This window comes from Antedon mediterranea, chromosome 10 (assembly GCF_964355755.1).
Source record: "Antedon mediterranea chromosome 10, ecAntMedi1.1, whole genome shotgun sequence".
Taxonomy (NCBI): Eukaryota; Metazoa; Echinodermata; class Crinoidea; order Comatulida; family Antedonidae; genus Antedon; species Antedon mediterranea.
Genome location: NC_092679.1, coordinates 613,570 through 639,765, shown reverse-complemented (window position 1 = coordinate 639,765; position 26,196 = coordinate 613,570). Strand labels below are relative to the sequence as shown.

The 26,196-nt window shown below is 30.8% G+C and overlaps 1 protein-coding gene across 2 annotated transcripts in view; it reads left to right on the top strand.

Moving 5' to 3' along the window:
* The window catches only part of LOC140060730 (arginine-hydroxylase NDUFAF5, mitochondrial-like), a 57,215-nt gene extending 33,708 nt beyond the window's left edge, over positions 1-23,507 (top strand). For both annotated transcript variants that reach the window (XM_072107066.1, XM_072107065.1), the window contains exons 9-12: positions 11,069-11,155; positions 14,974-15,115; positions 17,461-17,543; positions 22,537-23,507. In XM_072107066.1, the coding sequence (XP_071963167.1) occupies positions 11,069-11,155; positions 14,974-15,115; positions 17,461-17,543; positions 22,537-22,605 (381 nt within the window). In that variant the 3' untranslated portion in view covers positions 22,606-23,507. The remainder of the gene's footprint in view (positions 1-11,068; positions 11,156-14,973; positions 15,116-17,460; positions 17,544-22,536) is intronic.
* The last annotated feature ends 2,689 nt before the right edge of the window (positions 23,508-26,196 follow it).

The following is a 26,196-nucleotide window of genomic DNA, read 5'->3' as shown; positions in this document are numbered from 1 at the left end:
ATCAAACAGTTTATTAAACATGCTTTCTTCAGCACATTGTTTGACATTATAATGAAATTCAAGTGTAATTAACAACGCTCGTTGATATTTATTAGTTTCAAATGCTAGTGTAAGCACTCTACTCATTATACAAGATTTGTGTAGTGTGATAATTCTTAAATTGTCAATCAATTTGATACATATTCCTAGAATCTGCTCTCTTTTGTCAACACATAAAACTAGTTCTTTCCAGGATCTCTTAATGAAGCGATGTTTTAGATGTTATCTAGAATTGTGTGGTGATGTTGGTTTACTTGCTATTTTAGATTGTTTGGTAAAATTCAGTTTTTCTTCGAAAATATATACGCAATCTGCAGACAGTAGGCGTTCTGTTTCAATCTTATTAGATCTCGTCGGTGCAGCTCAGGTTTTGATAGGTACCTAAGATCTTGCATAATATGACCAAGTGTTAACCTGTTCTATGCTTATATCCTATTCTATGCTTCTATTTAACACAGATTGATTGTTAAATGCATTCATTGCCACCTCTTTAGATAATGCACCAGTTCAGTAGTATTCTTTGACTTTTCTTGAGACGTTTCATTATGAGCTGACCGATATCATGTTTCCTAAAACTATATATTTGATTTAATTCAAAATCTTTATTATTTTTTTTTATCTATTAGTAATTATTGCCGGTAAATAACAATTTAGAGCAATCATCCGATTCGTAGAAAACAGAATTTAAACATTATTTGTACAAAGAAATCATGATTAGTTTTTGTACATTGACAGAGATATTTTTGCCGACATTATTGCTGTTTTAAAGATGAGTTTTGCTTGTCTCGTCGTCGACATCAAGCCATCTCGTTCTTGATCACGTTCTCTAAGCTTATCTTCCTTTCATCATTTTAAATGTCTTTACTCTAATTTTGCGTCTAATTAATTGTTAAATTCAGATACGATATCACTTGTAAGTATCGCTGGCCTACATCTATAAACTTATTCTTTGCCAAATCTTAATCTTATAATTATTATAAAAACTCTATTTATTTTAATATTTCTTTATAAATTGAATATGTATATGATGTTACCATTTAAATTAGTAATAAAGTGATTAATTACTATAATGATTAAAATATAATAATTACATTTACAAACATTGTGAATAATTTGTATGTTCACAGGTAATACCAATAAAATGAATAGCTCCCTCTGTAGTAGTACTACAATTTGATCAAAATAATATAGTAAATTCTTGTCCTATTTAACCAATTAAAATAAAATAGAAGGAAGAACAGTTGTGTTAACATAATAAAAGCAGTGATTAAGCAAAATATAAAAAGTTTTCAAATTGTCTGTTGGAAAATGGGATTGTGGTTAAATTTAACTGTTATTTTGTCTTTTTAGTGATTTTTGTTTGTTTTTTTTATACGAAGTGAATAACCTTTACAACTATCTGAATTTATTTATCTTCATTTTATTGTTTCATTGGGGGACAATACATCTTTAATAAAACTAGTTACATAATTTTAGAAAATGTCATTGACCTCGGACGAATATAACATTTTCTATATACTTATGTTTAATGGGTATATGTAGAAAAAGTAGAGCTAAGTTGATACGCTTAAGATAATCTAAGATTTGCCTATAATCTTGATAAATGTTGTCGATACGTCAATAAGAGTGAGCGGAGGATATCTCCCACGATAACGATTCTACAGAAAAAAAACAGAAGAATTTAAAGAAGAAACAAAATATTAGCTGAGAAATTGACAGTCTTGAATTTCATTATCCTATCTATGACTGTGTGTTTGAGTATTCAAGTAACCTTTAATTTTCACACATTTTCAAAAGCAAATGTTACAATAAAATATGGTATTAATAGTAGAATATGGCATTTCACATCATGTAGAGTGAACAATCTCTGATAATACATCAATTTTATTATCAATTTGGTTGTCTGCTTTGGTAAAATTCTTTTGTGATTCCACGAATTTCAGTTGTCCGATTCGACTACTCTCAAAACATCGGTAGAGGGATGGGTTTTTTTGGAGGGTTTTATGATAAAAAAAATAAATTTATTATAAATTAAATTTCTGGATTCATAAATTAGGTTTTGACTATTTTCAAACATCAGTAGAGGGAGGGATTATATTGTTGAATGTTTTTTTATTCTCTTTCTCTGTTCAAATTATTGTATAAATCTATGATCACACACACCACAAAATATTATAAATGACATGATCTGTATACTACATTTGTAAAGCACATTTTTACTATGTGGTATAGATTATTTGACATTGTCAGACTTAGCATGGACTTTCCACATAATGAGTTATCTCATCTTCTAAGAGTAATGATTTCATTAAACTTGGCTGACAATTTCCCGTTTATGTCTAATCATGTGACCAAAGAAGTCTATCTTGCTCGTAAAATCAATGTTTCTATGTTGATGACACATTGTGATTAGAAGCAATTTTGTGTAATAGAACAAAGGAATAACTATGAAATAAACAGAATATTGAACTGCAAAGTACAAATCTTTGTAGTGGAGCTGTAGCCTTCCAATCCTAAGGTCCAGGGTTCAATCCTGACCTAGTGCCAGGATTGTAACTAGCGACTCTTTCAACTCCACTTCCTAACCCTCAAATGAGACTTAGTTTATAAGCACGATAAATTATAAAAAAATTGTTTATCCACCCTGTTGGATGAATTTGAGAAGAGACATTTTTTCTTGAGGCCTTTTTACTTTTTTTATCTTTAAAAAGTGCCTTCATCTGAATATTTGTAGACTTTCTCATTTAATATTTATGTAAGGTAATGATTTCAAATCTTTTGTTGTCATGTCAATACTTTGTTGTTGCTAAGACCCTATATTTGCACCTGCCTTGACAGAAACATGGCTTCATGCTGCCGTCTGCTACCCACAATTCCATGCTGTCGTCTGCTACCCACAATTCCATACAGTAGAATCCTATCGACTGGTTACACTTTGATTATTTCAAAGCGTTGTTCAAATGTTTTTTGTTTGTTTTTAATGTAATACTTACGATCGATTTTATACTTTCAAACCATTATCTTACTCATTATTGTGGTTGTATGAGCCTGAACCATTATATATCACTTATAACTGTAACCCTGGGAAACAACCTTGACAACAACGAAACCGTTCCCCTTCCTTTATTGCTCCTTTCCGCTTCCAGCAGGTGTTCTTGCACGATTCTTTTTACAGCAGCTGGTTTGTTTGCGAAGACATAGTAAATTCACTTATTTTGACTTCATCAACTCATGAGATAAATTCATTTCCGTTGATTGCTATAATTCATTTAGCCTCCACCGCCACAACCTCCTCAGTTCGAATCAATAAGTGATCATCCTGTATTTTGTACTATTTGTTTATATGTAATTAATCTTAATGTACGTTTCTCAATAAACCTTTGTAACATGAAAAATTTGCAGGTAATATTAGAAATAGCAGGTGTACGTAGACGTTTCTCAGCGACCTCTTCAATCATCATAATAGTGGTCACCGATATTTTAAACTAAAATGATTGGACTAATTCTTGATATCAAACCAAGGTGGTGTCAACTTTATCTTTATATACCGCCCAGTGATACATTTTATATTTATACATACAGTACATCTGCCCTTCATTACCAATCTTCTTGCCAATCGATGGACTAGCACATTACAAAACTTTCCACTGACTCAATATGGATGGACTTTCACAAATTATCATCTAACATAAAATATTACTAAAGCTCTGTCTGCACAAACAAACTTTATGTGACAAAAAAAATGTCATGTGCCCATATATGGACATGATTATGTCATATCACTATCATATTTGGGCATATCACTACCATATTTGGGCACATCATACTTTGTTGTCAAATTAGTTTGATACTGTAGTGTAGGGGTACAGAGCTTTAAAGATGTATTTACCCCCAAAAAATAAAGATTAAAAATATTTTTTGAACAGGCTAATTAATAAGTAAAACTTAATCCAAGTGGATGTCCTATTACTAATTAGCATACATTGATCAAATGAGCCAACAGTTTTGGATAATTGTAGGACATTCAACTATTTGTATAGCATATGACCAAATGTTAGAAGCAGACTTCGAATTATAATTTGATTAAATATTAATTAAACCGGATACAGTGTGACCACAGATTAGATTTGGTTTACAGTTAATGATTTAAACTAAAGCTTCTTTCACATCGGGCCCGGATTCAGTCCGGCGCCCTAAGGAAAATATCACGAGCATTGAGCACGCTTTCACATCGAGTACAAATTCGGTTATTCGTTGTGAAGCGAGGTCATTCATGCTTACTGTTGATTTGTCAAAAGAAAAAAATCGTAAGATTTCATCAAACAAATGGCTTCTTGATCCATTGCATGGAGTCCGAATCAGGTACGGATCCAAATTGTATGTGTTGAACAATCCAATGCTTCACCACTGAGCCCATTTTCCATGATATTTTTCTATGTGAAAGCAGCTTAAGCCAATTGCCATAAAGGTTCTATAGGAATCTCGTATGCATTAAAGCATTGCTGCTTGTCTTCTCACAGACATCTTTACTATGAAGAGTAGAACTTTTATAGTTATTAGTTACAATTTGATTGAACATGCTTAGTGTTATATTTAGTTAATGATGATGGGATTTACAAGATGCTTGATTAATTTTCAAATTGTTATGTACAACTTTAATCTGAAATTTGTGTTGAGTTAATATAAATGTATGATATGTATCCAATTCAATGACGACTCGTGGCTAAGTACGTGCTGAATTCATGCCTTCAACTTGCTTTATAAACTCTACCAATATATTTTATTTTGTTTAATTTCGTTGGACAATTAAGTTAATATACATAGCGAAACCTATGAGTTAAAAACGTGTTTTAAGAACATTGTCGTCTGTAGGATAAATTACTTAGATAGCACTATATCTCCTAATACTGTTGATGCTTAAACGATTTTCTACAACCTTTGTATGTAGTACAGTTGTACAAATGGAAAACTCACTTTTACCCAGGAGTATAAAAACGTACCTAGAAGAAACAAATACAATAAGTAATCAAAACTACATCGTAAATTTTTGGTGAAATACAGAATGATTAATTTTATATTATTACAAAAAATAATAATGTATTTATACCTGGCGTGCGTTCTAAAGGTACTACGGTAGATGGACATCAGTTTGTATTACATCTTCCACATTAAATATTTGCTGTCCACTTTCAGATGTTGCTTCTTTCACATGGCAGGTCATCTTTTCACTTTAATTTTATATACATTAATGATGTGTGGATTAGAATTTCTTGCTTTCCATTGAAATTTAACTTCCAAATATTGACATAGAGGGCCATAAGTATCTGTTTTCTTCACCGAGTTCAGAAAATAAAACTCTTCATTCCTCCCAAGAGATCCAAACTGGTTAAATTTTCAGTGATAAATAATTTCTGTCATCATATTGCGTTAATAAGTGTGTTGAAAGGAAACTTGTTCAATTAAGAAGAAGAATCTAATTAAACAAGTTGTAAAAATAGGTCAAATTAATCTGACAAGATATAGCCTAGTTAATCGGCAATAAATGAATGAAATTGGAAGCTAAATGACAAATACTTTACGATGGTATTTTTATCGTTTGTACTGGCTTCAAATTCAGAACAGTAAAATGTTTAATAGAATTAATACTACTTAGGGAGACTTCATCATTATTATCATCACTAACATTGCCCTATCATTATTATCATCACTAATATTGCCCTATCATTATTATCATCACTAACATTGCCCTATCATTATTATCATCCTTATCTTTAGCATCATTTTCATCATGATTATCAATATCATCATCAATATCATCATCATCAATATCATCACAATACAACAATTTGGCCTATCAATATCTGATTTAAATTTCATTTTTCATGTTTTTGGGAGGAAATCTATCTTTAATAGAACCATTACTGTATGTTAAAATGCCTCCATATTATATTGTGTATTGGATGAGTTTAACCCAAATTTAAATTTCTAGGAAAGCATATCTCGTAAATCAAACCATTATTTCGTTGTCAAATCATAACTGTCTTTATATAAAATATTAAGCAACAGATAGAATAACAACTGTGTGGTGACCTTTGACAGGAATTATTTTTACAGATAATGTTCCTGATGTTGAAATGTTGTTATATTTCACAGTTGTTTTATGTTGATTAGTATACAGATTAGTATGAAAATAGGTTTAAAGATTAGTATATAGATTAATATATAGATTAGTATATTAGATTAGTATGCAGATTAGTATGAAAATTAGTATGCAGATTAATATGCATATTATATTATTAGTATATAGATTAGAGGCTAATTAGTATACAGATTAGAATACAAAATAGTATGCAACTTAGTATACAGATTAGTATGCAAATTAGTATACAAATTAGTATGTAGGTTGGTATTATACAGATTAGTATACAGATTAGTATGCAAATTAGTATACAGATTAATATAAAGATTAGTATACAGATTAGTATGTAGATTAGTATACAGATTAGTATGCAAACTAGTATACAGATTAGTATACAGATTGTTATATTATAGCCGATAACAGGATGTATACATAATATGAATATAAATCAAAAGGCAAATGACTGAACAATGCTGTGGGTATAAGCTAAATGACTGAACAATGCTGTGGGTATAAGCTAAATGACTGAACAATGCTGTGGGTATAAGCTAAATCAAGTCAGATATTAACACTAATCCATTATCAAGGAAACTGCACATTCCCACTAATTTGTTCTTTAATTTAAAATATAAATATCAAAATAACAAAGTGAACCAAAAAAAAGGAATTCAAATAGATTTATAACCATAAATGTTGACTAACTATTAAATTATTGAAATGAATAGTTTTATCTTAGAAGAAATAGAATAGAATAGAAAATAGCAAGAAGTCTCTGAATAAATCTGATTTTAGTAGTTCGTATTTAAGTCCATATTAGGGAATTTGGTTGATAAGAGGAAGGAAAAAACTTGTATGGATGGGGATGATAATTATGATATTGATGATCATGATATCAATTTATAAATATACTGGTTTTGTTAATTTTTGAAAATATTAATATTTAATTAAAAAAATGTGCATATAGATTAATAAAAATGTTAATTTTGAAGATGACTTTGTTTAATTAACCTTTGTGAAGCTTTGTTAAAAGATTGATAGTAGGCAAATATAAATCCTGTAGTTTCTAATTATCTATCCCATTACTGCATCACCAGAAATACGACCGGTGAAACGAGAAAGGTCCCCAACAATCAAAATCAAAGAATTCTATCTCTGTCTTGATTTACAACCTCAATAGTGAAGTAGAAATTGGTTTACAGTGTTGTTTATAACATTGCTTCTTCCTTCTGACCGAGATAAATTGAATTGGGTTTTTGATTGATTGATACAAATACACCGGAAGACCTAATGTTTTGATTGTTGGTAATATTTAGTATTATTTTATATATCACTGGTATATTTTATTCAATTATTCAATTATATACATAAAAATACATTCATAAAATTTAGCAGCAGGAAAAAAGTATCATTTTTCAGCTGAATTGCACTTTATGATAAGAGAAAAGAATTACAACTAGACATGAAACTCGTCACTTTGACGAGTTAGTTATCCGCTCGACAAACGCCACGTGCACGTCATACGTTAGAATATTGCACACAGAAAAATATTAAGGCATTATGACCTGAACTGAAGAATATGATATGTTGTTATTTCTGAATTCTGTTATTTTGTGTCATATACATAGTATACACAGTACAATCTGTATACATATCACAAACAGTGTAAAATAGGTGAAATTACGGGACCCGTATTTTATTGTAATTTTTAACATCTTGACGGTTTCAAAATGAAATGCAAAAGTAGAAATTTCAGAATGAAATTATCTCAGCAACAACATATTAACGTGTAGAAGAAATTTGAATACGTGAAATATTGATGCGCGCTCTTTTAAATCTAATGAAATATAACGCAAAAGATGAAAATATGACTTTTTGTATTTAACTGGCCATATGATGACGTCACAACATTCGATTGGCATAATTTTCACATGATTTTGTATCTACAATACAATAGCTTCCTGAAAACGTTTTAATCCTGATTATCACATTTTATTCGTACGAGCTATAACAGATTAAAATTTACTGGAAAGATGAAATTAATGACCAACGTAATTGAAATTTTTAGGCATGATGACGATAAAAAAATTAAGAAATTTTTAATTCATGCAAACATAGTTGATTGACCTAGAATATATTAAAATCGGGGTGAAAATCGACTACGAATAAGTGAAGATGCGCTCTATTAAATGTGATGAGCTATGACGAAAGAGACAAAAATCCTATATTTTATATTCGCGTGGCCATACGATGACGTCACAATGTCCGGTTAGCCATATTAATGCATGATTCGATATCTACAACTCATCAACTTCCAGAATATGTAATTAAAAAAAAGTTCTCCATGTAGTTTAGAATCTATGACTGTTTAAAAATAGGCATAATTTTGACGAATTTTTGAACTTTTTCACCAGAAACGCGTGCAAATTATTTAATTCGACGTGCTCGTATGACGTAATTTTAAGTCGAAATTGTTTAAAGGTTGGTAACATTACTATAAAAGGCTGAAAAAACATGAATCACTCGTAAAAAATATGTTTTTAACTCTAAGTGTGCACCGCGTGCGTAAAAAGTTTCGCGCGCGTGGGAATTTTTGACATGCTCAAAATGACATGAAACGCATAGAAAGTTGATTAGAAGTTGATTTTTCGCACTCTAAAATTTTAAACGCGCGTGCGCGCGTAACTTTTTGTGAAACATGCTATTTTTAATCCATAGGAAGTTTGCGCTTGATGTGAATTAAATTTTCACAAAGTGTCAAAACAAAATTATGTTTCGTTTTTAGTCTATGATCAATCATTGAAATTCATAAAATCGCGCGTAAGTCACGTTGCGCAACTCTGACGTCATTCAAAAATAGGAGGTGCACAAGTTCACGTAAATGTCGATATGTTGACAAAGTTACGATATGTTCTGTTTACACGTTTTAGAGAAACGCGACGCACAAAAATGACAGAAGGAAAGAAGTATAATACAGAAAAAAAAAAAAAAAAAGATGATGAAACAGGACGATTACAAGGAGTTATCCGCTACTAAGCGGATAACTAATAACAAAAATAAACACATTACATTTTTTAAAATTCAAAATAATGTAAATGAAATCAAAAGAAATTGTCAACTTTATTGGTTCGAAATGGTTTTTTTTATTGGTGTTTTTTTATTATAATTTGTTGGCTCCTCGGTTGGTGTTTAATGTCCTGGTTGATTTGTCATGTCACGTGTCCCGCATCCTGCCTTCTTCCTTTTCATCAAGAATTATTGTTATTCGTCTGTTATTTCTTATTTATTCCATTGTTGTTTCATTATTGTTATTTTGAATACATTCCTGTAAGCATGTGTGCTAGTCAAGTCAGTTCTTAGTCTTTAAGAAGTGAACTCATTTTTGTACATTATCCATGTAATTTGAACTTCAAGGTCTAACTATTATAACTAGTAACAGTAATTTAATTGAGTTACCATTTAATTTTGTCCTGTGCAATCAACATTATGTCTTTCTCTCTTTATCGAACTCAATGCCAATGTTGAATTACATTATTATAACTAATGTGATTGCATGGTGACATCATTTGGGGAAAGTTGTAGAGAGGTGGCACGTTTTTTAATATGACGTAAGGTTTTACTCAATGAATTTGACTTGGGGCTAGGGGAGTTGAAGGTGAAAACATTTTACAATGCTCATTTATTAATGAATAATGCGATTGATGACATTATTTGGAGCAAGTTGTATGGGTGGCACGTTTTACTGTGACATTGTTAATTATATATATTCACTAGGTGTCATTCATCTATCAAATTTGGCTAGGGGTAGTGGAACGGATGGTGGATATATTTTAAAAATGCTGCATTATGAATATGTGGTTCTTGATATAGATGGAATGACATTAGTTTTAAGGAGAAGCACATTTCAATGTGACATCATTTGACATTCGCTTGATGTCACTTGAAAGTTTTCGAAATGTGACAACATAACGTGATGTGGCCATATATGGGCATGATGATGTCATATCACTACCATGTTTGGGCACATCACACTTTTTTGGGTCAAAATAGTTTGATAGTGTAGACAGAGCTTTAGAAATCAAAGCTTAAAACTACTAATATTGGTCTATTATTATTATTATTATTATTGGTCTGTAATGCTTTATTTGAGCTTTAAACTATGTTTGTAAGTGAAACTATGGTACCTACCATTGCATGAGCACTGCTACAATACTTTAGACCAATGTTTGGATCTTAGTCAAACTATGGTACCAACCACTTGCATGAATAAATGTGCTTACTTAACTAAGTATTCATGTCTTTTGTTAAGTATTTACTTACTTTACTACCTTATTTTGCAAGTATAATAAAGAAGAGTTTCTAAAGGTGATAGTCTTCTACTTAGCAACAACATCAATCAAACATCTGAATCGTACAAGATGTCACAAATATAACATATTATTTACTTCATACATTCAGACAAATACTTATTGATTAAAAATTGAAGCGCACAAAATTTAAATACATTAAAAGGATTACAATAAAGATTAGGTAGATTTTGCATAGATATGTCATTATTAAGATAATAATACTGTAATGAATGATAAACCTGTAGGTTTATGGTTAAATTGCTGCAAGATAGTTTTAGGACATTTGTCTACTGTGAGTTTATTCAACGCTTGCAGAAGGCATTTTAACTTTATTTAACGCTTGCGAAAGGCATTTTCAAGATGTGATTATGTCACTGACAGCTCACAGTATAAGAACTTATTTTTTTATTCTCAAAATTCTCAGCTTATCAAATAAAATCCCCTTGAAGCACTGTGTACCATTTATATTACTTTATTTTAAAGATCACAAAATTTATTCTTTTCAATCATGTATGCTCATCATTTAAATCCTTTTTTTTCGCAGGGATTTTCACCTCATGTTTCACCTTTTACTGATCTTCGTGACCTCGGAAGCCTCCTTACCCGTGCAGGATTCACGCTGCTAACTGTAGTACGTTTAAATTTCATTCACGTTTATTGTTAATTTAAAATATAGAGTGGTTTTATTTTAATAAATTAATAAATAATTTAAGTTTAAAGCAAGCGCATATTAGCCAGTAAATCGTAAAAATAGAAAATGATTTAAACATTTAATTTCAAAAATGGAATTCTTCCATCTACACAATTTAACCTTTTGATCTATATGGAAATTGTGTTCAATTACACTCGGTCACGTTTTCTAAATTGTATTTTCTTGAAGATATATTATTACGGTAATGATAAAAATTCAATACAATTATTTACAATTTCATAGAAATTTTAAAGTTAAAATTAAATGATTTCTGTGAAATTTACATAATTTATTTACAGTCATTAAATGCACAAATAGCACCCATTTACTTTTCTACTTCTAGTCTGCCCTCTTAAGGACCACTTGGAAACAGTAACACCAAAGATATACGACACTTACTAAAACTTTTACACTGACTTGAAGACCACTTGGAAACAGTAACACCAAAGATATACAACACTTACTAAAACTTTTACACTGACTTAAAGACCACTTGGAAACAGTAACACCAAAGATATACAATACTTACTAAAACGTTTACACTGACTTAAGGACCACTTTTAAATATTAACACAAGTTCAAAGATATATATAATACTTAATACCTTAATTTTAACTGTGTACAGTATTAATCTTTATAGATATCAATCTTTCCCTCTACCTATCGCCATTGCCATCAATTCATTTAATCTTATCTAATAAAATCTAATCATTAGCTCGACCATTATCAGAATTATCAGCAGCAGCCCACTGATATTGATTCATCATCTTTAACATCTTCCTATATTTTTCTTCTTAATTTAATATAACAGGAATGTCTTTACTGAATATATTTCATTCCAATGATAAATAAATATACATTACAGTAATAGGAAAGATATAAAACTACCCTTTTTAACATTGATAAAATGAACAAAAAATTCACAACATGCATGGTTGATTTTATTTGTGATTGCGTCTTAAACATATTATATTTCTGAAGCTTTTTTTTTTGCATTTAGTATAGATATACAATTGTATAGGAAATTTGTGTGTAAACCACTTTAAACTTATTGACATTTATTCTAAGCTTTTGGACATTTAATCTGTTTTTCATCAATATAATAAATTGCTTTTATACTTGCACTGTAATGGTCGCTTCACACGTCTTTAAAAGCAATTTTAAAAACAAATTTTGTGTTTTGTAAAACTATATTTGTTCTGAACCACAGAAAAAGATTTGCCAGTTGGACCTTTGTCCTACCGCGACACAAAACATATTTATTAGAAATTTACTGAATGAAATTGGCTAATGAATATTCAGTGGTGGATTTGGCCTTTATTAATACAAATTGTATTTATATGAAAATATAGTGATTTACTTAATGATGAGTACGTACTTAAGGGAGTCTTCTTTTCTATGTTCTTTCCCGAAAACCTCATTGAATCTTTGTTAAGATCTGAAATGATAAAACTTTAATGAAAATTTATTTCTTGTCTGCAATGTTGTAAATTAAGACTTGATGAATTTACACAGAAAACCAGAATATATTTAAGATTGAATAATTTTAGTATTTAAAGGGATATTGTTCATTCAGGGTCAATAATAAATCATTTTTATTCCTTTTTATACAAAAAAATGTTACTAATAAATACCAATAATTTGTTGGTACAATACATTGGTTTTTATTTTAATTTAATATTTCCTTCAAATGAAAAATCTAGCACTAGTATAGCCCCCTCTTTTGACTTCTGTTTTCAGTTGAGTATATTTCATCATTTTGATGTTGCTTTCAAATTCATTTATTTCACAGAAAACACAAATTATCCAATAACAAACATCTTGTTTCTTGAAGATTGTCAAAAAAGCAAAATATATTGTAAACAAATTGTATTGTTTTGAGGATCGCTTGAACAGCGTCGGCTGGATGGACCCCCCTCATTAAATATTGTTAAAATAAAATAAATTAAAAAAAAACTTTATAGTAAAGCTCTGTCCACACTATCAAACTAGTCATGTGCCCAAATATGGTAGTGATATGCCAAAACACAGTAGTGATATGACATCATCATGTCCATATATGGGCACATAACATTTCTTGCCACATAAAGTTTGATAATGTAGACAGATCATTACTATAATGCAGGTTAACAAAAAGATAAATGTCAAATGAATAAATGTAAAAAAATAAAAAAGTATGTATACTAGTATCTGTATCTGGGTATCCATATAAATATATGAGTCATTATCCTAAATATAATACATTAAGTTAAAAGTTTTCTATGTTAAACATAGACTTATTACACATAGAACTATTACTAATATATTTAAATATTTATTTATAAATATCAGTTAACTTTAAATATAAATGTTTAAAATCAATTGAGACTGTGACCATAAATATTTAAATATTAATTAACCCAAAATACTACATTAAAATGTTATTGATAACGACATTTGCTTTAGCACTCATCAATCTTTAACATTTAACACCAAAAGATGTTTATAAATTAAAACATTAATGTTTTATTATGACAGAATAGTGTCTACATAGTTATTCTAATTTCTCAATGTCATCAGAAAATGTACTATATGTATCAAGAAAATAAATATTTATTACAATTTGTTTTAGTTTTTTCACCAAATACAAAGCCTGCATAATCAAATTTAATAAGGATTTAAGAGCTTTCCATTGAGATAAAAGCGATGTAATGCAAGATTATTTATCAACTGGGGCCTAGATCAACCCATTCCCTGCACCAAGATACAGAAACATTGTTAACAATCATTAGATAGTATGTACAATAGAGAATAAATCTAATGTGGTATTTAAATTTATGGTAAATCAAGTTCAAGTTATATTTGTTGTGTTTTCAAATATAGGTATAAAAACAAAATATGTTGCTTGTGATATAAGACAGAAAAACTGGATACAAATTAAAAACGATAAAAAGCTCTAGGCATTGAAAAAACTTATATAAAATACATACAAACGACATTGAAAAATAGAATAAAACATCAAGTAAAAAACTGCACAACATTCAGAATGTATAAAAATGTAATGATTAAAAAGTATCGTGTAAAAACTACTATAGAATAACATTCTGTGAATAGTATATATATATACTGTATAACATTCTGTGAATAGTATATATATATACTGTATAACATTCTGTGAATAGTATATATATATACTGTATAACATTCTGTGAATAGTATATATATATACTGTATAACATTCTGTGAATAGTATATATACTGTATAACATTCTGTGAATAGTATATATATATACTGTATAACATTCTGTGAATAGTATATATACTGTATAACATTCTGTGAATAGTATATATACTGTATAACATTCTGTGAATAGTATATATACTGTATAACATTCTGTGAATAGTATATATACTGTATAACATTCTGTGAATAGTATATATACTGTATAACATTCTGTGAATAGTATATATATATACTGTATAACATTCTGTGAATAGTATATATATATATACTGTATAACATTTAATTTATAATTGTACATATTTATGGCTTTGTGTACAAGTTGTACTAGTTGTGTACAAATGAATGCTGGCACCATCATTAATGTACATAACCATTAATTATTATTATTGTGGACTTCATTTAAAGCATTTTGCTTTGTGTGTACCCTCTTATTTATTCAGTGTATGCCTCCTATGCCCAAATGTCAATTGATGCCATATAGCTAAAAGCTATGCAAAGATGAATGTTTAATTAATTTAAGGTTTTTATTTTTAAGGATGTTGATGAGATCACAGTGAACTATCCCACAATGTTTGAGGTCATGTCAGATCTAAAAGGTATGGCTGAGAACAATGCATCATGGTCTAGGAAACTGTTACACCGCGACACACAAGCTGCAGCTGCAGCCATATACAAAGGTACACCTTGGTTTCTTACTTGGGAATCAAGTGGTAGAGTGATTAAGGTGCCATTGCAAGCCAGATAACATTGGCACTGGTTCAAGTCATTGGAGTACTGTGGCCGTATTCACCATTCACACTTAAGCTAAGGGAATACTTACCTTTAAAATTAAAAAATCTTTTATCTAAGTGAATACAATTTAAGGGATATACTTAAATATTTATTAAGTTAAGTGAAATACTTAATATTTAAGGGAAGTATCTCACTTAAGTGTGATTGGTGAATATGGCTGCTGGTGTATACATCTGGCTTCTATGCACTTCGAAAAAGAACCTATCCTCATTTATTTTGCTCTCTGAAACTAACTAGAAACAAATAAACTGCTGCTAGGAACAATTTTAAGTACATGATAATATACTTAAAAAATAAAACAGCATTTTTGACAAAGATAGAGGATGCTATTTATATTCAACAGATCCTGCCCTGGGCCATTCAGTGGCACAAATCATAATAGCAATAAAACTAATTCAAGACATATCATTTGCATTGCTTTCAATTTTTGTATAATCATAAATGAAATATACATCTTTAACCTAAATTCAGCATATTAGTCGTTTTTATGGTTCTGTTGCTTATGGATATAACATTTTAATTGTGCAAATTCATGTACAAATGTTTATATCATTTGATGTTATGTTATAACAAATTGTAATTTTATTCTGTATTTTATATGTGAAGGAAGTATTTAGTCCATGATTTACCGGATTCTCTGTACTGTATCTCCTCATGATATGTCCTGTGTCATAGGCAAATTCTGTAATAAGAGTGTCACATATATCACATGTTATGCCAGTATTATATCAAAGTTTATTCTCTCTATTGTATCTCCTCATACCATTATGTCCAGTGTTTCATAGGCAAATTCTATAATACAGTGTCACATATCATCATGTGGAATACTTCTTCATCAGTTGATCAATCACATGTATTGTTTGGCTAAAGTAGTTTATTTATAGAACCCACATAAAATCACATTAAGAATAACTTAGCATGGTTTGACATTCACACAATCTCACCAGTAGAGCCCTAAAGATTAGATTGGGTTCGAGTGAATCCACACGTCTGGTTTAATTAATGGCTGATTCCATGTGGAGGATATCTATCCCAGAAGGCCTTGAGTAGATCCTGTTAGTGATGTTGTCTAATGGTTGTATTAGGTTCCCTAGGTAGTTGTTTTATATTGCTTAAGCTGGATTGGAGTGGGTGTTATATAGTCATATACATTGATTATGATAAGATTAGGATCTTGATTATGGTAAGATTAGGATCTTGATTATGATAAGATTAGGATCTTGATTATGATAAGAGAAGGATCTTGATTATGATAAGATTAGAATCTTGATTATGATAAGATTAGGATCTTGATTATGATAAGATTAGGATCTTGATTATGATAAGATTAGGATCTTGATTATGATAAGATTAGGATCTTGATTATGGTAAGATTAGGATCTTGATTATGATAAGATTAGGATCTTGATTATGATAAGAGAAGGATCTTGATTATGATAAGATTAGAATCTTGATTATGATAAGATTAGGATCTTGATTATGATAAGATTAGGATCTTGATTATGATAAGATTAGGATCTTGATTATGATAAGATTAGGATCTTGATTATGATAAGATTAGGATCTTGATTATGATAAGATTAGGATCTTGATTATGATAAGAGAAGGATCTTGATTATGATAAGATTAGAATCTTGATTATGATAAGATTAGGATCTTGATTATGATAAGATTAGGATCTTGATTATGATAAGATTAGGATCTTGATTATGATAAGATTAGAATCTTGATTATGATAAGATTAGGATCTTGATTATGATAAGATTAGGATCTTGATTATGATAAGATTAGGATCTCATTTATGATAAGATTAGGATCTTCATTATGATAAGATTAGGATCTTCATTATGATAAGATTAGGATCTTCATTATGATAAGATTAGGATCTACAGACCCATTGCAGCGTCAGTGCAACACCGACTGTAGCATGAATGACATGGACTGAGATGGAATATAAAACCATGGTGACCCCATACTCTTCTGAAGGATGCACTGGGTTCTTTAAGTGCACATGAGCATTGACCCCATACTCTTCTGAAGGATGCACTGGGTTCTTTAAGTGCACATGAGCAAGATGTGTACACTGGTCATGCAGTTTAGAAGACTTGTTCTACCACCAGATCAATTGTTGAGGAGTGTCTCATTTGCGACGCCCCTGCCTAAACCGCTCAGCCATTTGATACCGTTATTACTTTTCAGAGTTTAAAACTAGTGACTTTCCTTTTCTTAGACATGTATGGAAATGAAGATGGTACAGTTCCCGCTACATTTGAACTCTATTTTATGATTGGTTGGAAGCCTGACAAATCACAAGTAAGTATTGACATAGTACGGTATATATCATACCATCTTATAGTATTCACAAAGTATCATTACCTGTTTAATATTAAATCTAAAATTGAAATTCAGTTATTAGTTATAGCGGCTCAGGAGCAAAGTTGTTGCCAGCCATGTTGCTGCTTATAAGGTTTTTTTTAAATAGAGAATTTGTCGGGTCTCTAAGCTTAGGCAATTCACCTCTATTCATAGCAACAGTTAAACATTTATTTATTAATATCATAATAATTTAAGATGTATTTAAGTCATAGGAGAGCCAGCCAAAGGCTGATGAAATGCATACATTATACAGACAATAGAAAACATGAAATTGTCATTATTCTAATAAAATCATTATTTAGCATTATTAGCCTAGAGCTACTCCACCATATATGGTGTATTAGTATACCTGAGTCACACGTTTGAATTGTTTTTAAAATGAGCCAATTCATATATTTTTCCATTTCTAATATGCATTCAACTCAATATGAAATCCCAATTTAGTTGTTATTATATTGACATAAGTTAGTTGACATTTAATTATGAAAATGCAAATATTAAAAGATCTTTTTAAAATAACAATAGGGTATTCAATTTCTTATGTTAATTGAAATGTGAATTTTGGTACGGTTATTACACTAATTAAAACTAATGAAATTGCATATAGAATTAAAAGTATTTAAAAAACATGTCTGCCATTTTCTTTTTGTTATGCAATCACCCCACACTAGATGCCATTCCAAATCAACATTTAATTTTGGATTACATGTTAATTTGTAAACATGCAATCAGTCTTAAGAAAATTATAAAATATTCATAAGGAGAAACAATATATATTAATCTAGGCCAAGTCATTCAATGAATGCTGTATTAATTTGCATCCGGTTCTTGGTTGCTGTTTGTCTACCATTACTGTCTGCTGTCTGTTCAGCTTTTAAAAAGCTTTTCTAGAAGCTTTTGTCATAATTTGTTTTTTATTTTGTTTCGTTTATTAATTAATTCAACTAGATTACAAATGATACAATCGAGCCCGTAGCCAGTTTTACAGTTTGGGGTTTGTTTGTCCACAAAATGGGCAAAACAGAATTATAAGGCTAGACCAGTTAGTTCTAAATGGTTAGACCTCTTTAGCATCACATCTGCTTGAGGCTATAGGCTTGACATTAAACTTTAGTAGAATCATTTTTAAATAATCACTTAAGCTCTGTTTACACTATCAAACTTTATGTGACAATAAAATGTGATGTGCCCATATATGGACATGATGATGTCACATCACTACCATATTTGGGCATATCACACTTTTTTGTCACATAAGATTTTATAGTGTAGACATCTTTAGAGTCATGTCGTGAACTCAATTTGAAAAGATGTTGTTAAATTTGGGAGAAGCATGTTATCCTCTCCAAGCTTGAGTTTCAATGGAATATGTTTGTATTTGTTTTGTTGTTAATCCCATGAGTGTGAATCGGCACCAATAAAGTAATTTTTACTGACGACGTTGTGTTAGAGTACATTTATAGTTATTAATATTTAATGATATAGAAGTAAATACTTGATCTTATGTAATTACTATGTATACATGTTATGAATTCTATCAATCAAGTCATATAGACAACAGTCCATATTATTATTTTACCCAGATGAATTGTTGCTGCTGTGTGCTATCATCTATACCAGGCCAAGGCCTCATGTTTCTATTTTTCATTTTTTTTATATATTGAGTTTATTGAACTGTCTTGTACATATTAATTTAATTTAATTTAATCTTGTTTCGTACATAGTAGTTTCCGTAATTATTAGTCATGGTCTTAGACAATGGGGTTACTATGGAACGCCTCCTCTGCCTTCAGTTCACATTTATCATGCAGTACACACCAATCGTCATGCAGTACACACCAATCGTCATGCAGTACACACCAATCGTCATGCAGTCAAATATTGCGTAATTTATACCGCCACCTATCGACAAAATCGAATATCACGTGACGTTTATTAGACGGCTGTAAAACTAAGGCTATTCAAACATTATACTACAGCAACTCGATGTCTACTACTACACCGCACGTGCTTTATAACTAAAATGGCTTGAAAAAACTATTAAAGAAATCTTGGAATCTATAGGACGTAAAGCATGTGCGGTGTAGTAGTAGACAGCGTGAGTTGCTGTAGTATAACATTTGTATAGCCTTAGTTTTACAGCCGTCTAATAAACGTCACCTGATATTCGATTTTGTCGATAGGTGGCGGTATAGATTATGCAATATTTGACTGCATGACGATTGGTGTGTACTGCATGACGATTGGTGTGTACTGCATGACGATTGGTGTGTACTGCATGACGATTGGTGTGTACTGCATGACGTTTGGTGTGTACTGCATGATGTTTGGTGTGTACTGCATGACGATTGGTGTGTACTGCATGACGATTGGTGTGTACTGCATGACGATTGGTGTGTAGTGCATGACGTTTGGTGTGTACTGCATGACGATTGGTGTGTACTGCATGATGTTTGGTGTGTACTGCATGACGATTGGTGTGTACTGCATGACGATTGGTGTGTACTGCATGACGATTGGTGTGTACTGCATGACGATTGGTGTGTACTGCATGACGTTTGGTGTGTACTGCATGACGATTGGTGTGTACTGCATGACGATTGGTGTGTACTGCATGACGTTTGGTGTGTACTGCATGACGATTGGTGTGTACTGCATGACCATTGGTGTGTACTGCATGACCATTGGTGTGTACTGCATGACGATTGGTGTGTAATGCATGATAAATGTGAACTGAAGGCAGAGGAGGCGTTCCATAGGTTACCCCCTACTCTTTCTAAAATTTAATTCGATATTATGCAGTGCCAATATGTTAACCTGTACCGATATTATGCAGCGCCAATATGTTAACCTGTACCGATATTATGCAGTGCCAATATGTTAACCTGTACCGATATTATGTAGCGCCAATATGTTAACCACTGGTTTACTTGACTGTACAATAATTAACACAAAACTAAAATCAAAACTAAATATCTATTGAGAAATGCTAAGATTTCAGTTAACATTATTTATTATATAATTTTATGAACATCTTTGTTGACTTGGATTTTTAATCATAATTTTGTATATTTTTAATGTATGGTTTTCACATTTTAGTATTATTTTAGACTATTTAATTTTAACATTTTTTACTATTTTTAAGAAACGATGTATTATATAATCATGTATGTTGTTAGCTTTTATGCTGGACCTTTTGAAAAACAACAATGTCCCCTTTGTGGGACAATGTTGATATTGTCATCCAATAGCAATATGTTTATAAATAAATTTATTCGTTACAAGACTCGTAAACCACAGTTTAAATATAATTACATCTATAAAATAATACTGCTTTTATTAGTATTATTAAATAATTTATCAGGCAAGTTAACAAACATAATGAATGTAGTCATACATCATTAAACTAAGCTATCTCAATACATCATTAAACTAAAGCTATCGCATAGGTTTTTTTAAATGAAAATACTGGTTAAAATGAACTTAGATAACATTTATATAATAAGTTAAAAAAGAGAGAATAAGTTTAAACTGGATTATTGTCTTAGAGAGTAGTGCCTTTCCTTTGCTATTGATGATTGATTCATATACTGTACATTACATAATCTGAATATGTGGTACTTTTTTTACTATCAATGTTTTTATCGAAGCTAGTTTTGCCATCAAGATTTACCTCCATCCCGATTTACCCCCCCCCCCCCCCCCATCAACTTTAACTGGAAAAAATTGCCTCCAACCAGGATTTAAACAAAAATGTTAAAATAAAATCCTGTCTAATAGTGGTATAGCCATCAAATGTTAACAATAGTAATGACAGGCTATCTGGATTGATAAAGGTAAAACATACTGTAGGACATTTATTTATTTATATTAATGAATACCGGTAGATTAGATTCATCATAGAGTTGGTATCGTGCTTAATTGTCCAGAATTGATTTCTAAACACTGTATAAGTTTCATGCCTAATAACATGAGCTGCATATTGTATTGTTTTACTATATGCCACATACTTATGAGCTGAATATGGTATTTATTTTACTATGTCTCATGCTTAATAACATGAGCTGAATATGGTATTATGTCTTATTTAATATTCAAATATACATCATTCATCTTATTAAATTCATCCGTTTATCAATATTTTTGTATTAATTGCAAAATGCTGAGTTCTCACGTCTCAATATTTGAGTAGGTCTTTTCAAGAATCATTATTTCGTCCATATACATATTATGTAATTCTGCAAGTTGTTTGTAACCAAATCGTCCGTGTTCAGTATCAAAGGATCTGTGCAGCAGAATCTGTACTCACAGAAATCTGTGTAATGTGAAAATAGACACCAAGGCATTAGTGTACAAATGTTTAAGTATGTGATAGAAATTAAGTCAATTTGTAATAAGCAGCATCTTTTAAGAACGATTTAAATGATGATTTAGTCGCAAGGATCTGCCAACATCCTGTGCAAATTATAATTTACTTTATAAGATTCAAATATAAAATAATAAATATTTCATATTACACTGTAGTTTTACAGAGGTCAAATAACACCAATATTATGTTTAAAAACAACGGTAAAAATGTTTTATCAAAATCAAAATCTTTCCTTTAAGGCACACATATTATATTATATTTATCATACATTATAGGCTATATTTCAGAAGAAATTTTTTTTGTCTTTTTTTTAATAGATCGAAAGTACTAAATATTAGTATGATATTAAGATCCAAATGAAATTATATTAAGGTTATATATTTCATATAACACTTGAGTTTTCTGGAAAGAATTAAAAAGCTGGCTGTTGGACTAAACATACAATAGTACAACAACTATAGACTTAGGGCAAGTCTAATTAAGTTTATACATGTGATGTAATGTAATTATAAATAATGTATTGGTAAAACTACAATTCATCGCATTCATTTTTTTTTGCAGGCTCAACCATTACAAAGAGGATCCGGAAAGTTGTCTTTGAAAGATATTGGTAAAAAAGAAACAACATGAATGTAAGTGAATGTATAAAACATAAATGAATGTATCATGTACAAGAACATGGGCTGAGCACATGGATTTGAACCAAGATAATCATAGTTAAGAGATGGCAACATCCAGCTGCACCACTGTTTTAGTTTTAACACTAATAGTATTATCACTTCCTATTTTCTAACAATCACAAACTAAAACATCTCTGCCTAAAATGGAAGATACTAAGCACCACTGGCATTTATTTTAACTGGTACCTAGTAACTGGTAGCTTGTTGCTGGTAACTGGTATTGGTAATTGGTATTGGTAACTAGTATTTGTAACTGGTAATTGTGTACAGTATGATATAACAACCATCTGGACGCTTAACAGAACTAGTTGTATAAGCAGTTAATTCAGTTTTCATTCACCTGTTTTTAAAAATGAATTTAAATAAATATCAAATTAGGTTAATGCAACAGTGTTAACTGTAAAAGTAATCTAGAACAAACACAGAATTATTAATAGTTCATGAGGATTCTAACTAATTTGTGAATTTTAACTGGTAGATAATGGAATCTAAAAATAACTAAATTTAAATATTTTTAGAATTGCATTCTAATAGTCTTTGTTGGTTGTTTTTGTTCCTTTTGTTTTTGATAAGTAAATAAATAAGTAGATTAATTTAGGAAAAAGAAATAAAAACAAAACACTTTGGTTTGGTTTCCCGTTATGCTTTTATTAATTCAAAATAACTCGTCTTTATGATAACAAATAATTATATTGATTCAGCATGACTTAATTTATCCTGGTTAAGTTAAGTGAAAATGTAAGATATAAGTCGTAAAGTACATTACAATAAAATATATTAGTATATTTATTTTGCAATTAAATTCTATCCCATATTAAGGAATAAAAAAAACAATTGTCAGTCTCACACGAACTTTTTTACGTTTCTTTTTTTTTTTTTTTTGCCATTTAAAAATGTCATCTGTTATATAATATCACTGTAATCACCTTTATAACATAACAGCACTGTTTTTAATTAATATTTCGGAATGTTTTTATTGTTTCACTCTTTCAATGACATACTTTTGACAAACGTCTGTTAGCGTTGGTTGGTTTCTGTAGTCAATTTGGACAAGGTGCTAATTGTGTGTTGTCATGCCGTCAACCTAATGACACGCATATTGTTTACTGTTAATTAAATTGCCTTTAATCTAATAGGTTCATTTAGTTTAATATTCTTAATTTATTTTAAGAAGTGTTTACAGAATACTAATGTTCTGTATCGAAAGCCAGTAGAGGAAAAATGTTGCTGCTGTTGCTATGTGCTCAGAGCTTGTTTTTCTTCAGATCTGCAACGTGCTCTATCTTGGACGTTAAGCCGTCGGACCTTCTTCATAGGCACTTGAAAATATCTTATGTGCTAAGCCTGTTTTGCGTTAGATTTGCATCATACTTCATTTTGGATGTTAAGCCGTCGGGCCTTCTTCATAGCCACTCAAAAATTGTAAGAATTAGAATTCTGCAGTAAGTAAATTTTCGGACCTAAAACAATTCGGTCGTGAATATAAGAGTTTAACGGTTGTATTATACTTCTCGTCGTGTTGCCACCGCCTCTGCTCGTGTTGCCACCGCCTCTGCTCGTGTTGCCACCGCTTCGCCTCGTGTTGCCACCGCTTCGCCTCGTGTTGCCACCGCCTTCCATCGTGTTGCCACCGCCTTTATTCGTCGTGTTGCCACCGCTTCGCCTCGTGTTGCCACCGCTTCACTTCGTGTTGCCACCGCTTCGCTTCGTGTTGCCACCGCTTCGCCTCGTGTTCCCACCGCCTCTCATTGTGTTGCCACCACTTCTCCTCGTGTTGCAACCGCCACTGGACCTTCTCACGTGACTAGCAATATTTATCGACATTAAAATACAATTTAATGTGTACTTTGTTTTTTGTCCTTGATAATATCCGACTATTATTTCATTCATTTAATTTATTATATGTGATTTTATTTAATGACATTGCCACTTTTGACTTGGTTATTCTTTATTATAATGTATACACCATTTTCACATTAGATAGATATGTGGTCATTACACTCACAACACACACTTACACGCATCGGTTTGTATAAACAGCAATTTTACGAGAACTTTGGGTCAAATAAACGCATATCTAGAAAAGGCCCACTAATGAATAAGAGTATTGATGATGGTATTTGGATGTTTGGAAGTCAAATGGAACGATCTTGTTGTCCTGGTTTTGATGGTCGTGAAAAAACGTTTGTCAGGGTGTGTGTGAAAACTGTGAGACCAGTTGGACACATCAATCACGTAGATACAACGGAAGTGAGTTGACCAATCAAAATGAGAGAGTTTAGAATTACTTGCGGCGCGCTTACGTCCGTCCTTGCTTTACGTCATGGGAACTAAGGTCTAACGCGCGCTTGCACGTTTCCCGCTTAAATGGTTATTTTATGCTCTTTTGCACGTTTTTTTTGGTCATTATTTTGACGCAAATCGCAATACGTTAGTAAAACCACCGATACTGTACCGGTCGAGATTCGATAAACGAAAACTTATTACGAAGAGTAAACATTAAATCTCACGCACACATAATTAAACCAAATATTTATGTTGCGGCTCATTTCAACCTTCGTCGTCATATAACCATTTGAACAGGTCGTTATATTCGTCTACAGTTCTTGCTATATATCAATACGTTGTATCTACCTAATTTAGTGATCTGTTGAGATTAATATGTTTATCGTACCTTCCCTATACCGACAAAATCGTTATTAAATGTTTTCTTTTTTTAACAGCTTTTGCATTCTGTTTGATAAAATATTTTAAATAAATGTTACCGTAGGTTGATAATGAAACAGCCCCGCAGTTTATTGGCTATAGACGTGATACCGTGCCAAAAACGACTAAAAGATTAGTTTGGCTGTGATATTATTGTACAGTGAATTTTAGTAATAATAATTTCTAAATATTGTATACACTTAGATAAAATACAACTATATTTATATGTTCTTGATTATTGATTAAAGTTAATTAAACACGTTTGTTTCAGACAAAAATTTATAGTATTTTTACAACCATGTTAATCTCGAACCAGCCACAGATGAGTAATATTAGACGAATGGTCGATTGAATAATACATTAAAGGAAATATCTATTGATAAAATGTAAATTATTAATTTTGACCCCTAATGACCTACAAACAACGACAACATTTTTGTCTATTTTCACTGTTAAATGTTTAATATTCGCAACTTTTTTTTAACGCGCGCGTTCAATTTCTGAAACACTGCCAATAGACTGTGAATGATATCCTGTTGTAATCTATCATATTTAATATTCATTTGAAGACAACAATCTTGTTTGTAATTTTTTATTTGTTTTCCATCCAAAATATTGTGTAATATTGAAATGTTGCCATTATTAAGATATCCCATGCTTTTTTTCAAAAATTCAGTGGCGTGTATATTCCACGGTGTACTGTTAATATCATCATTCTGTGCTTTCGTCAATTAGTTTCAGAGGGTGCCTTCTATGTTACAATCATAAAGAGTTTCCATAAAGGCTGCTGCGCTCTATCGTGAAAGCGTTTTAATTTCTTCTTCTGTAACCAAGT